Genomic DNA, 15,845 nt, shown 5'->3' on the forward strand with positions numbered 1-15,845 from the left:
GTTACGAGTGCTAGTATTTAAATTGTAGAAAAGGAAACTGAAGCAGTCAGAAGTGCGTGGGAAGGTCTGAGGAGAGAAGTTTAAAAAGTAAGAAATTCAAAGTCAGTCACAAAGTAATGAGACAAATTATTTTTCATACAACCGCGTGGTAATGAGGGCCGAGCAACAGGACGGAAGTCACGTGGTGGTATATGTTTTATTCGTTTTTCCACGCGAAACATAATTCTATTGCGTTCGCTATGCTCTTGCCACCGTTTTAATGAAGCAGACTCTCCTATCATTTTGCTGGATGAGCACTGGTTAACCGAAGTTTAACTTTTAACCACGTCCTTTTGTTCGCGTCCTGAGAAATTGTCTTTACCCTCATCTTATACTTCAATCGGTACAGATAACGGAGGTTCTGCTGTACATCTTTCGAACCCCACCGCCATTCATAGTAATTACGCGATATCCCGTCGATGGAATCCAGGGCAGGAAATCCGAAGGAGAAAGATCGAATCTCGCGGTATCCGCGCTCCTTGCTCGCCTCATTTTCCTACTTCGCAACCATTGTTATCGGCCCGCCTTCCAATTCTCCCCACTTCACACCTTTTTCGCGTTTTCGTGCCATTGTTGTCGCTTTACGTCGCCCACCACCGTCGCGTCGGTCGGTTAAACTCCACTCGGGATACCGAATTCCCTTCGCGCCTAAGACGGAGGCCCCGAGACGAAACTTGGCGAAATCCGCTCAGTGTTATTCCAACGAAGTTAAATAGTTCTGGTAACTGTTTTACGGATCAAGGAGGCGGCGCCCTGATCCGTAGTTGAGGCGCTCTGTTCACGCCAGGAATGGAAGATGCGACGCTATCGGGGCGAGGACGAAGTTACAGCAAACACGCTTCTAGAGTCATCTTGGCTGGAGCAAGCGTTCACTGTATCCTGGAATGCAACATTTCTGAGCGTCTCTTCCGCTTGGAGCAAGTGTTTAGCTGACTTCGACTCGACCTCTCGACCTTTCGTTTTCTAAAGATGTTTTTGGTGAGTGGTATTGGAATTGAAAATAATTTTTATGGATGTTAGGCTAACGAGAAATCTCACTCGACATAGGACAATGAATGGTTAACGTTGGATTAAAAATCGAAATTTATGTGTTTTATTGTCATCCCGAACAACTGAAAATATGGGGAAAAAAGGGGGACAAAGTTCGCCGAAGGAAAATCGATAACCATTGTTGCGAAAACAACGAACGTTATTGACTTCGTGAACGTAGTTACTCCAAACTTGGAAAAACGTGATGTTGGGAGAGGGGAAGATCGATCGAGCACGGTAAATGTGATAGAACTTTAATATTCAATCGATTTATCTTTTTTACGGTTCCGTGCACTCTGTGCAACCGAGCGTTGTCACGAAACAAGATTGTAGCTCTCGGGTTATTAATTGCAAAAGCAACGCGTTAATCTTTTACGTACCGTGCCCATCAACGCCAATACCACGTCGCAAAGAGTGCAAAAACGGTTCTATTTGGCCAGTTCCACAAGCTAATATTATTTTCCGCCTATCGAGGGCACGTTTTAAGCATGGCAGACGACTCGAGGCGCGAGTTCACGCCTGTCTCCTCAAAGTGTCCGTTATCCGCCAGCGGAACAATTTTCACCGTCGTCGAGAGCTTATTATTATGGGTAAAAGTGTAGCTCTTTAGGCACGGGCATTATTGCGACGTCTATGAATGAAATTTCCATATTATTACGCCGTTGTAAATTCCATGCGGCGTGGGCTTTCGCTGGACTCGAATTTCATTAACCGGATAAATACCGGAGGAAATGCACAACCCGCGTCCCGCGTTCAACCCGCAAAGCGACACTGTCCTCTTCGCGGGGAGTGTATTTGATCGAACATTAGCATGACAAAGGGTTTCGGGGCCGTCGGCACACAAGCTCTGGCCCTTGCTAAGAGAATCGCCTCTCACCTTGACACGATTTTCCACGGATCCTCTTTCGCGCTCTCCGTTCTCGCACCCACGTGCATTTACCTAGGCAAATCCGCTAAGATTTGTTGACGCAAACTACGGACAAGTTTTTGGAGGAGGATTCTTGATTTCGGTGACCTACCGAACGTTTCGGGGCGTGCGAGATTTAGTAGTAATTCGAGGAATTTGTAACTGTCGATTCGAACGACAGTAAGAATAGAAAAGTTGTTATTGGGTTGTCCAGAAAGTTCGTGCCGATTTTTAAGAAATATTCAAAGACACGTTTAAATTTCAATATATATTTATTGAATTATATATGTACCATTTTGTTCCACAACCTTTCCACCTGTTAAGGAATGTACGCATATTATTTGTTTTTAGCCATTCCGATATATTCAGACCTGTACCGCCTACTAAACATCGGCATGGACTTTCTAGACAAGCCAATATAAATACACGAAATATGCAGAGAACATACGTAACATCGTCGTGCCTGGCGGTCTTTCACCTTGGCACAATTTGCGCGATCGGGTTGTTCCCGAGCTAGTGTAACCAGCGATTTCAGGACAATTCGTAAATGATCCGTGAGACAAAGTGATTTATCAACCGAGCAACCGAGCGTAATCTGTCTGCAGTTAGCTCACTACAGAAGCGACGAACTTTACTCTATCGAAAATACTTGCTACCTGCGTCTATTATAGATCCTTTCCGCTAACAGCCTCGCTTACTGCGTCGGTGCAGAATTAATCTGGAATTAATTCATTGGGCCAACATATCTTAGCGACCCATTTACGCCAAAAATTCGCGGAAATGCGAGCAGTTTGCATCCATTCAGAGACAGAGCACCTGGGAATTTAAGCGTGGTTGCTCCCCCGGCGACGACTAATCGCGCCAAAATTAAAAACATAAATCCCCTCCCGCCCCCTCCGGAGTTCGACTCGCGGCTGAAGTCGTCGTGAATCAATTTTGCATATTAATTGCGGTGGCATCCGCCGCGTACGGGAGTCGTTACGCAGCTACGGAACGAACGTTCGGAACTAATTGTAAGGAACTAATTGCTGGCTTTCCGCGGCCCCTGACCCCATTCCCCGCTACCTGACCAGCAACCCTGAATGTTATTGGCGGTTTGCCACCCTGCAACGGATGCATCTTGTCGCGGTTTGCGTCCCACGATCTCATCGAGATGTGACCTCAAACTCTTATCCGACCCGTGTCGAAAACAGGCTTCAAACGAATTAAAGTCCCCTTCCGGGGGTAGGGTGGGGAGGATAGGAGGATCCAAACTCCTGCGGAGAATCCGTGTCAAGCGAATTATCGAGGCTGTACCTGTTGGATTGAACGAGCGTGTATCGAAAACGCGAGCAGTTCTTGCTCCTGCGTTTTCGCTCGCTGGGAACATCAGGCAAAGAACAGTGTTTGATTTTCAGGTAACATTATCGGTGCACGCATACAAAATCAGCAAAAAGTTCTTCAACTAGGACAGAACAAATACGAGCGTTATTACAAATTCCATGTAGTCAAATGAGATGAATGCCGACGTGGGAAAAATAGAAGAATAACAAACAGGTTCGAACGGAGTTCCCTTTGCGCGAAAAGCGAACGCTCTGCTGAACTGAATTTGTGATTTAAATGTAATTTCCATCTACTGGTATGTATCTCGTTGCGTATCTCGTAACAATATCAGCGCAAAAAATCGCGCAAAACGGAATGAGCTAATTAAGCTCCGTTTTTCCCGACTGTGTTTTAACTTCATTAGCGACGCACACGTTTACTCGAATTTCGAAATTTACAGTGATCAATGGGGCAGTAATTTTAATGGAGATTCGTTAAACTGAATGTTTCTAGAATAATATATCATTAAATGTAGGAAGGTATGAAATCGTGAAATCGACTTTTTCTTCTTGTAATTTGTCTGGAAATTAAATACTTAATATATATTCTAGTTTATCTATGCGATCGACAAATATTTATAAATAAAACCGAAGTAGTGACTCAATGTACAAGACTATTTTGTTATCTTAAAAAATAATTCTTTTACCGACCACTTGAATTTTTAATTCGCCTTTATCCAACCTTCCGTTGTAATCTTTTGATAGTACCGTTATCTAGGATAATGATGGTCTAAATAAATGATAGAAAATGCTTTATCCGTAATAACAGATAGAGCGATTTTCTGAAAGTGAATTCAATCCACAAAGGGCTTCTGAAGCTCCGTTCATTGGAAGATTCAGATAACTTGTGACGCTATGCCGCGTTCCTCCACCTGGAAGCACTTGAAAAGGTTTGCGTTTGAAAGGCAGCTTCGATGGAACGTCCTAATAGTGTCCTGCGGCACGCGTTAGGGTGGGTTTGGACTTCGCTTCGAGCACCCAAGCAGCATGAAACCGCATTTCTCTCTGTACATACCAGTAACCACAGTTTTTTTTTTCAAATTTCACGAGGTGGCGAATCTCAAAACTTCATACCCAAATATATTTTCCTATAAAGAATGTTTTCAGAGTCATTTAGATTTTTATAAGTTTCAAAAATGGCAAAAATCGTATTATTCATAATATATCTTAATATCTGCCCATGATTATGCGTGTCACCGTAGTCCGAAATTATTCAATGTCGGATAGAAAGTTTCCCCGCTGCAATCTGGACGTATTTCGTGATTACATTTAAATGATTTAACCTATATTCGTAAGCTTTCTCATCGCTGTGATCGCAAGTTATTCATCGGCAAAGGTTTTATTACAGATTTGTATAACGTTACATATATAATCCAACGGATTAAGTCTTGACACGCATCAAATGCTCCCATCAAAATTTCGTGGTGTTAAAATATTGATGAAATATAAGGTAACAGATGACACAGGAAAATGTGATCTGTTCGTGGAATATTTAACGCAGAAATGACAGAATTAATGAATAAATAGGTGCGGCTTTCGTTTAAATACGGACAGCAATTTTCGAGTTTCGAGTCAACTAGCTGGACTAATGTTATTAATGACTTGGACGTACGCGTGCTCGTGGCATCAGCACTATTGTGTCCCTAATGCGACGTATTAATCCATCTTCGGGCATTTCGTCGTTTAACGTAACACAAATTACGTATAATTGCTACTGTCACAGAGATTAACAAAGCACCCATTTGTTTTCAGGCGTTGTACTTTAATTAAAAGAAATCAACACAGTTTCACGTTAGAGAATACTCAATACCAAATTCTGTTCATCGCTGCGAATAAAGTTGCTGATGGTGAATAATTTAGTGCGATAAACTTTGGAGATTCAATTCATTAACAATCGCTTGGACAAACATTTCATTCGTTCTATTTATCCTATCGAACAGCTGCATTTTTAGTTTTTCGTTATAAAAGTGAGAAAAATTATTACAATAGAAAATTACCTTTTAGCAAGTGGAAATAGTAGATTATGATCAGACACGTTCACCAAGTCGTACTTTTTATCATTTTATTTCTAGAAAGAGATCAGCTATGCCATGACTTAGTCCCCAAACTTAACATTTATAATAAAAACTTGAAAAAATTCCAAACATTTAAACATTACCTGTTCAAATTGCAAAAATTACGTAAATATAATTTTGATCGCGCGCTAGCAATTTATGTTAATTTTAAATTAAAGGGTGAATCTATTGCTTTGTCCCAGCAAACAATGGCCAGCGAGTTCGCAATTGTCTCGGGTTGAAAACAGAGTTGTCGAAACTTGATGTACGCGACAAGGATGTCGGAAACTAAGCAACTCGACGTTGGGAAACATTCATCCTCTCAAAATATTATAACCGCGACGAGTTAATCCGTCTTCGAAGTTCTCCACCATGGGAATTATGCAAATCTGCGTATAGTCTCTGTGCATGCGCTTGCACAATGTCCGCAATATTTGTTGAACGTGGACAGCCAATTAATGTTTATCCTCTTCCACGTGAATGGTCTGATAATGGATGCCATCTGGATGCTCCCCTGGGCTGCATAAACGCCATTCGCGTTCGACTAATCTCGTTGATGTGGTAACCACTTTTTAAAGAAAATTTATGTTATTATCTGAGTAACTGATGATATCACTACGCGATACAAACCATTTCCTCGGTAACTATAGAAGATAATGACAAAATTAATTTAATGCACCTTAAAATAATTCAGAGTCAGAGAAAAAAGTATCGACGCAAAAATGACTCTATCGTATATTAACGATCGAGTCTCCCTTAAATGATCGTTGTATCACGCCGTAATGGAATTTCGAACACTTTAACCGCACCGGATAAAGTTATTAACGACTGAGGTGATTCTGTGTTTGCAGCATGGGAATAGGTTACGCGGCCCGAAGTACTCATTCACGCGTGGGATTATGGTCGCGCAACTGCATAACCTAGGAAATTACGTATACACGTGGTCTGTTGAATCGAACACGTTTCAGTCAAAGGCTGTTGAACGGAACGGCGCGGTGCTAATAAAATTCCGGTCGAACGCTAATTAACCATCCATTTTGTCGTGTCCTTATTAGCAAAACTAATACATCGCGATTAGGTTTCGACAGAGTTTAATGACCACCGCGGAATTTGCGTGAACTGGTTTCGCTGTCGGTATTGTTTTTATAAAAAGAAAACAATCAGCAGCCGCTGGATGGGAATTTCGGGAACTGCGGCTGTTAAAATATTTTTAAACGAATACAAAGCGTTTCCTTCCTTTTTGAAATACCCTTCATCGGAAAACGTGTTGCATAGCGACGCATCGACGTGCGGAGTACCACTACATTCCTCATTTCTCTTTCGTCGGTATTGTGTGTTTTTCACCAACTTTAGTTCGAATCTTTTGTTATCAATATCAATTTCAAACGATATTTTCGCGACTCCTATGTAATCTTTCGTCGAGTATCGATGTCTGTGCCATTCGATCGATATTGGATAGCCTTGCAAGCTAGAATTTACACCAAATAGAGAGTAGAAGATTGTTATTTTTGGCATTCCACTTTTTAAGATCAGTGTCAGGAATCCTGATCAAATTCAAATACAAGATGGCCTGCGTAACGATGATCGAAGGGCTTCGCGATCCCATTTTCGTCGACCCTAATCGGTGCATTAATCATTCGTCAGGGGCGCGGGCCGTGAAAAGAAAAAAGAAGCTTATGGCGGAAAATATTTGCTTTCGACGTCGAGAGATCGTCACACGGAACAAAATGGAGGCTCCAGGGCGAATTACCTCCTCTACTGTTACTAATTGCGCAGTACTCGAGACGCACGTGGCCGCGGCGAGAAGTCTCAACTTCTCTGAACTCGCCGAGATAATCCTTCCACGGCGGGCTCCAATCGGAGAATTACGCAAATTGCAAAACTCGACAGCTGCGACGGAATTTCTGTTGAGCGTAAATACGTCGTTTGATGAATATTTAAGGAAGAAACGCGTGCACAGATTGCACAAGATCGCGGTTGGCGCGGGCGCAGACACTTGTTCATTTAAATAATTTATTTCGCGTAGTTCCTGTGAAACGGAGTTGCAGGCGCAGTGAATCTATGTAAAATTTCAATTTTTTTCAGATGTTGATAATTAAATAACCTCGTACGATGGCGTCAATCCTTTCCGTAACGTGGACAATTATAACGAGCCTACTAACATTTAAACTTTCCCTTCAGTCACAAAATTACAGGATCCTTAAACAGTAATCTCGATCTTCGATTTCCCTGCCCTGATTATTAAAACTTGCTCGTAAAAAGCTGATGGGACTCGAGTGTCAAGTGCAAGGCACCCTCGTAATAGAGGAAAGTTGTTGCTGTACTCTGTACGAACTTGCTGGCAAAGTTTGGAAAATTGACCGAGACTTTTCGAGAAGGAAACGTCGAATGCTGGAACATTCCGTGGTACCACGGATGTAAGCTCGGTTTCTAATATAAGCTCTGATGAGATTTCTGAACGGAATCCACCAAAGGCGACAACTTTCTTCGATCCAGGAAACTAATTTATAACGAATATGAAGAGGTCGGTCTACACGTGTCTCGATTTCGATTATCCGCTTCGATTTCTCGAGATCCAACTTGGTGTTGACATACTTGAATGTCGGATATGGAATAAATTACTTTATGTTCTCCTAGCAATAAATGATAATTTCTCAAAAATATATAAATTCCTTATTTATGCAGTTTCATGGTCCCCTTCTGGAGGATATATACAGAAGTAATTCTAAATTTATAAAATGTACAAAAGGAAACTAATAATATTCACACCTCGAATGCAGAAATATTTAATACACCAAAAATGTCCTCCAAGGGTGAACACGTTCATCTATCCAAACCGAAAGCGTTCGGAATTGTGGAAACAGTCTCGAAATTCGAATTTCGTTCGGTCCGACAAAGGTATCCAGGAAAATCAATTTGAAAAACAACCGCTGCCTCGTGTTCCTCGAAACGCACGAATGCACAAAGCACGCGCCCGTTGTTACGGTTTTCCAAAACTTGGAACGGTTTTCCGTGAAACTCGGAAATTCTGAGAACGTAACCGTGGATTAGAATAGGTCCCAACCCCCAGAAACCCCTCCGCGAACGATAAAATTATCCTCGAATTTCTCAGAGACTTTCTCAGAGACACGTATCCGCAGCTTCGCTATCCAGACGCCCACTAGGAGGAATTCATCTTGATTTTGCATATTTTTGTCCAACTATCGCAGGGGTGACCATTCTGCTGTCGCTGACAGTTTTCCTGAACCTCGTGGCAGAAAGCATGCCGACGACCTCGGACGCTGTCCCTCTAATAGGTACCTCTAACAATCAACAAGATAATTACGCATCTCGCACTGGCAAGCGTGTGTTATCATATGTGTTCTATATGTCTGTAAATACATATATATGTACGCGTGTACAGAACGTCGCCATAATCGCAGCGCAATCAAGAATCGGAGATGTTTGTATGCGCCAAGGAATCGAAATCGAGGAATAATACATAGTTTCTAATGTGGCTTTACGTTTGTCGAGGAAAATTTCATTTAAATACTATAAGATACTTTTTTCATTTTTATACTTGAATACGTGTTGACGATAGCTCGTTCAAATTGGATATTCGTTCATGTGGAACATATATATATATATATATTTTTTTCAAGAGAAAGTATGACTTGATTGCACAGCTATATCGTCTGAGATATATCAATGAAAGGAACACTCAATTGTAAGCGAGTTTAGTAGTAAAATATATAAAATAATTTTGATAGGTAACGAATACCCCTCAGAGATTCTATGTGTTAAAATGAACGAAAAATGTGAACATTCTTCCGTGCCAGGCATTGTTTTCGAGAAAATCGATTTCGAAAACATGCAGAGTACGCGCATGTTCCAGTGACAAATCTGAACGACTGAAATCTCTCTGTGTCACTATCCAACTCATACTTATGAATTGATACTCCCACACGGTGTACCCACGCGCGATGGGTACAATGGCATGCGTCAAATAAAAGTATTCGGGCGCTCCGGACAATTTCAAAGTTGTTTTCCTCGACATAGACAAGTCATACGAGACTATTTTGTTCCACCTTTTCGAATCATATTCGCATGAAAAATCATCCCCTTCTTGGTTGCACCTCGATTCTTGGGACACTATATATATATACACTATATTTGTGCTTGTCGTTAAGCATCCCCTTCAGGAAGCAACCCCGAGAATCACAAGAAGGGAAAGCGTGAAAGAAAAATCATGCGGGACGGTAAGAACCTCGAAGGTCGTTCAGACTTACGGGACAATTTTGTTATTATCGGCGGGTTGAGCCCGTCGAAATCAATTTCCGGGGGACGGTGGTGAGAAAAGGACAATCTCGATTGGGGGTAGTCGAAGCGGTCGGCATTACAGTGAGTGACGACCAGCGCGAAACCATTCTTCGGTTTCGACGAAGCCGAAGAGCGGCTTCGAACGTTGCGAGCCCCGATTACACGGCTTCGACCTCGGGAAACGATTTTATTCTTTGCTTTAATAGTTTTTTCTGGCGCCCCCCGCTCCCTGCTTGTCTCGCGACTGTTCGTTCACGTGACGTTATCCTATCTGGATAGGGATTTTCGCAAACGATAAATCACGGATCTTGTCTACTTTTTGAAGTCACTTATATTTTGGAACATTAGGATTATTAATAACTTTCCATTTTAAATAACCTACTAATTAGTTTTATTCTGAATCTTCGTGTCACGTAGATATTATTTTCTAACTAGACTGAATAGGGTTAAATAGTGCACTGGAAACACACATGACTCTTTCTTTCATGAGCGCGGACAAAAGCTGGTGCGAATGGAGAAGTAAAATGATGAATGGCCGGAACAAAGTGATAGCATACTTGCAGGGCATGAATAGAAATTGAGCGCGAAACAGTGAACCGCCTTTATTTTCTGTTACTTCAATCGATGGTTTTGACAGCGATCTGCGCAATTTATGAGCTTTATTTCCAGATAAGCTATTCCACTCGGTTGCGATCCACTGTTTCAGCCGATGCAAATTTTCAAATTGTCTCCCATTTGCATAGATTGCACTTGAAAGTTCGCTCCAACGGTTTCCTATCTATAGGGTCGTACGAATGTGCCCAGGCAAACAATTCTTACGCTCTGTTTACTGTTGTTCTCAATTTTCAATCTCTGTTACTTGCAGGATTGGTTTTATTAGTTTAATCGCAACCAAGAAATAATTTAAATGATCAGAATGTAACACCTTTCAAGTAAACGTTCGATTATTAGAGAATATGATAAAAGATTTGACTTAATTTCTTCCTGATTAGAAATGCAGTTTCTTCGTATTTCAAGTATGAGATTGTCCCGTTTTCAATGGAGCACACAGTATATTTCGAAAGACGGCTGATTCCGTCGGCCATTCATCATCCCGATGATTTAGAATGAAAATAAGCGAGGATGGTGACAATGCAGGAAACGTGTCGCGCGTCGGGGCGAAGTCAAACGTGAAATATAGTTCTTACCTAAATGTGTCGAGTGTAAAATTGGGATTCGCAGCCTCATTTACTTTGGTAGTATAGAGCTGAACAATTTGCCAACACAAATAAAGGTAAAACCATGGAGAAATTTACTCGAAAAGAGGAAAAGGTTTGAAATAGAGCTGAATGCAAATAGTGTATGAAAATAAAAATAAAAATTCTTTCGTCGCGTAAACAGAGATATTTTTATGCAGCAATATTGAAGCAAGTTCTGAATTCTTGTATTTTACTTCGTATCAGTTGCCACAAATTAGTTAAATTAAATTAAATGGTCGTTTATCACAAACATGTAAAATGAATATATGTGTAATGAAAAATTGATCTGGAAACGTTCAACCTATCATTTAATGTTAACAAATTTTTTCTATAGACCTAAAAGTACGAATATTCATTGCACAGACTGTATTCCCGCCTTGGGCACTGAAGTACCTAGACACGGCAATGCCTTTTATTCCAGAACCACTCCGAGACCGCGAGCATTAACAATTGCGCCAAAGACAGAGGATGTAAGTGGTCCTAGCGTGGAACAGCAGCGAACGTTCGATGATGGGATTCCTCGAGGGTGATTGATCAACCGGTGAAACACGGTCGCGCAGCTTGGAGAAATACTTTTTCATGTCTGGCAAATTGTATTGACATTTTCGCGACGCGAGCCACATATCTGTCGGAGTGTTACCCTCGTGGGGATTCGGATCTTTATCTGAGAAGTTTTACCAGAAGATTGCACCGTGTTCCGTTTCCTATAGCGTCGGTTACGGTGCACGGGCGCCAGCTCGATAATGGGAAGTAATTGCAGCTGGGGCAAGCGTTGTTAATTAAGGCAAGGATAGCTGTTACCGCTGCTTACCGTTTCTGCGTGTCAATTGTCGAGGTTTGCGCCAGAGACTATCACGTTTGAACGAGATATCGGTTCGAAAGCATTGAGAATGACAAATTCTTCAATTATAAATGTGTGAAACCGAAGACACAGAGTTGACGTTTACATTTGATGAAAACCATCTACCAGGTTAAGTCTGGATTAGTTCAATTGATCTTTAAAGAATATATTTACATCTCCGTTTTATATCCTTCAAAGGTCCACTGTTTACACTTGAAAGCCTCTTTTAACATAGATCCTTCTTTCTAGCTGCGTTTACCATGGTTTCCGTGAGAAAAAAAGGATCACACGTACGGTGTTCTCGCTGCGAACGGATTAAAGGCTTGAAAAGCGTTTCGAGTCGGTCATTTACGCGTGCACCTCGCGCTGTCCGCGCGCGACGACACCGTGAGCTCGGGATTTCGTCGTAAACAGGATTTGCAACGGGCGACGGGAAAGTTGTTCGGCGTAAACGCGTTATAACTTTCGAAACGGCGGTCCTGGGCCGCCGCGATGGTCCTTAAAACTTGCACACGCTTTCGCGCGCAGGACGCGATAATGGCTGGTTCCGTCGGGAACTCTTTCTGCGACTGTGAACGTTTACGAATGAGAGACGCGTCGCGCGGCGCCAGATCCGTATCCACGGACGCTGGATCGCGATATCGATCAACAATTTGGCGGCTACATTGGTTTTAGGGATAGGAACGGACACGCAAAATCTCGTGGTAAAAGTTCACACTGTCTGTTATCGTCGATCAAAGGGTCGATGTTGTTTGTAGATGGTTGAGTAAATAATAGAGCTTTCGAGTAGAGCCTTCAGTTTTATTCACTTCCTGTGAATAATTAATGAATACAGTTCTAAAAACATCACGTTTCCTGCATTCTCAATATTTTACTGATTACGAATGTAAACTTGTAACTTTAAACTTGATTAAATTCTGTGGTTGATTATTAAACGTCCGAGAAATATTTCCTTGCGTTCTCCATTTTTTAACGCATAATGGGGATTCAAGCTTAAATATTTTTATTTTTTGCTACCGGCAGTGGTAGATTATTTCAGAATGAAAATGCGAAACAAGCAGGTGGGTGATTAAAGGAGAAGGCGGTAGTTTATTCTCTTTCGCATCGACATTTTTCTTTCTTTAACGTTCCTTTCTGAACCCTTCGCCACGAATAAAACATCCAGGCTTGTGTTACATTAATGTTTAGACTACTACCTCGTTCCACAATGTTATTTACCACGAAGTAAGAAAGTATCAAAAACCTTAACTGCCCAAGAAGTTAAAGTGAAAATGCAAGCGAAACAATTTTACACCGCCAAATTGTAACAAGTTCGATTCACTTCGAGTTCAAGTTCAAGTTCATACATTTCAAAGAGTTCTTAGTTAATACAAACTTAACTATTGATAATTCACTTTATTCGGCTGTTTTGACAGAATAGATCTCGAGATCTTTCATCAACGAAATCATGAAAGAAATTTTTAATCGAAAACTACCCTTCAGAGAAGATCTAATTTGGCAATTTAGGTTCTTAAAATATCTAATTTGGCAGTTTAGGTTCTTAAAATATCTAATTTCTTGGGCATCTGTGTTGCTGGTACTTGCGTTGTTCATACCCCCGAAAACATGCACGGTTCTTTCCAGTTTTGGTGTGTTGTACTAATTGTTAAACCTCGAACGGAAGCTCGAGTGTTTTAGAAGAGTACCCTAATTGACTTAACTGTTTTCTGTGTCCCCGTGTCATACTTTAGAGAATTACTCGTAGCACCGAACTCCTAGGTATATTGCTGTGTTAATTGCCTGTTGAAAGGTCCCATAGTTTACTCATAGTCTGCCGTTCTCCCCTTGGGGGGTTTAGCAAGGGATATTCCATCAGTTTATCGGGAAGCTCGTGCAAACAGTAAGTTCAATTTCACGGACTGATACGCACTACTTCCGTCATAACGTCATCGAACGATGCTCACGTCGGTTATTCCCTTTTTTTGCCAGGGGGAAAAAAAATAATATTTTTTACTCGACCAATGGAATTCGAACTGGTCGAATTCGATGGACTGCGCACATTCGCGATAGAGATACAATTTTTGTTTTAAATAATAGTAATTCGAGTTGGGAAGATTAAAGTAATTAGAGAGATCGGTTTTCATCGAACAAGATGCGTCTGATAGAACCAACGAGTTTCGTTGGACTGGTTTCGTGTGTATACGATGGAGAAACTACGAATGATATATTTGCAGGAAGAAAATGAGAATTTTTATGATGTAAAGGATTGAATATTTACAGGAGAGACCCAGAACTCGTTCATATTAAACGAGTCGATGTTGATCTGAACGGCCTTCGTCGTATTCCGATGCAAAATGCTTAACGTAGAAACGCTATTTATTTGCTGCTCCCAAATTTAGCCTGTACAAATAACGAGGATACACGATTCCCTGGATTCGGTATCGAAACATACATACACTAATAAAAAAATTCAGTTCTCATAATTAGAACGATCTGTAGGTAGAGGAGTATAACCGATGGAATATGAAAATTAATACGTAGCAGAAAAAGCAGTATAGTGATTAAAATAGTGAGTCATAGTACAATTACTTAATAATTTAGTGCAAGGTACGATGAGTGTAAGCAGATTGAATATACAATTTATATAATTTTGAAAATTTGACATTTAATTTAATACGTAATTATTAGACTTCTTAAAGCATACATTATAAACGATATTATTGAGAATGACTGAGAATTCTGCAAATTCTCCAAAACGATAAAAGTGTATATTTCTTGAATATTTTGGAAATAGTGCCTCCGTTTCAAGAATATTGTCTGAAATGCAGGAACGTGCCTGCAAGTCGCACAGAGGCGGACGGTGGACGCATTGCGACGATAACTCAGAAATATTCTATTAAATATTTCGAATCTTACACAGAAACATTCGTGTAACGTTGTCTGTGATGTCCCATGCCGCTATTTCATATTTCTCTCCGAAAACAGTTTATAAAATAACAATTTTCAAGGAAATTTTTGATATTTCTATTACCAAAGCTCAAATGACTCCAAAACTTAAAAAATACTCTTAAAACACATATGTATGAATCTGAAAAGAAATACTCTCAGTTTTTAAAATACACACAAACACTGTATTAAAAAATAACTTTTGCATTCCCATGAACTTTGGAATTAATTCCTAAAGAAAATTCCATTTCGCAAAATTCGCAACTACTATTCCAATATTTGCTTACACTCGTCGCACCTTAACCAGTACTTAATTCAAAAAATTCTAGTCCCTATCCTGACCTCTGGTCGAACTAATAAACGACTGAACTCGCTGAAAAAGATAAACTGACCTGTCTTCAGCGATCTCCGAGCAAACTACGGACGAGCGAAACAATAAAAAGCGACTCGCGAATCGATTGATCTCCGTGTCACTCGACGATCCATTCGTTTGCCGATCGGTCCCACCGCGAGGGCAGCGAGTCAAATAAATAACGGAGGGGAACAGTGGGAAGAGAAGAAGTGGAACATTAGCCAGAGTTCAGGCTCCGTTTCGAAGCACCAGTCGAGCCCCTACCAAAGAAAGTTTAATTAAACTCTAAGAGGCACGCAGGGGAGGGGGTAGGATGCACGTGCAACCCCTACGAGTAGCATCCTGAAACAGGGTCTCCACTCTAGCTGGCAACGAATACGTCTATGAGGTGTTCAACCTCTGGAACCGGGTGGTTCTTTATTTCCTCCAGGAGTTATTTTCCTCTGGTCGCGTGGCCAGTTTATCTTTTCTCTTCGCGAGACCTACCACCGCTCGTTTCTCCCCTGCTCGTTTGCTCTGTTCTTTCGCGTGGGCATCAACCGCCCAAAGAAACCAGTAACCACGATGTGGCCAGGCTCCTGGAAATTGCTCCCAGCTGACTGCCAGCAGTGACATTCCGCAGACCAGAAACCGTAAGTGTTTCTTTCCTCGGGTGATTAGTAACTCAATGGCGACTGAAGACGCGTTTAGGATCTGTCGATACATCAGAGTGGGATTCTTTTATATCTAGGGTAGTTAAAATAAGGTGTCGGTACTAGAGTCGTAACTCGGGCCTTAAACGTTGGATTCTAGAAGGATCA

The 15,845-nt window shown here is 41.2% G+C and overlaps 1 protein-coding gene across 4 annotated transcripts in view; it reads left to right on the plus strand.

The window, feature by feature from the left end:
* The window catches only part of LOC128888213 (neuronal acetylcholine receptor subunit alpha-7), a 257,970-nt gene that overhangs the window by 175,707 nt on the left and 66,418 nt on the right, over positions 1-15,845 (plus strand). For 3 of the 4 annotated variants that reach the window (XM_054144917.1, XM_054144914.1, XM_054144916.1), the window contains one exon: positions 8,600-8,686. The exons of the other annotated variant lie outside the window; for it this stretch is intronic. In XM_054144917.1, the coding sequence (XP_054000892.1) occupies positions 8,600-8,686 (87 nt within the window). The remainder of the gene's footprint in view (positions 1-8,599; positions 8,687-15,845) is intronic. 4 annotated transcript variants of the gene reach the window in all.

The sequence above is a fragment of the Hylaeus anthracinus genome, unplaced genomic scaffold (genome assembly GCF_026225885.1).
Source record: "Hylaeus anthracinus isolate JK02 unplaced genomic scaffold, UHH_iyHylAnth1.0_haploid 11989, whole genome shotgun sequence".
Taxonomy (NCBI): Eukaryota; Metazoa; Arthropoda; class Insecta; order Hymenoptera; family Colletidae; genus Hylaeus; species Hylaeus anthracinus.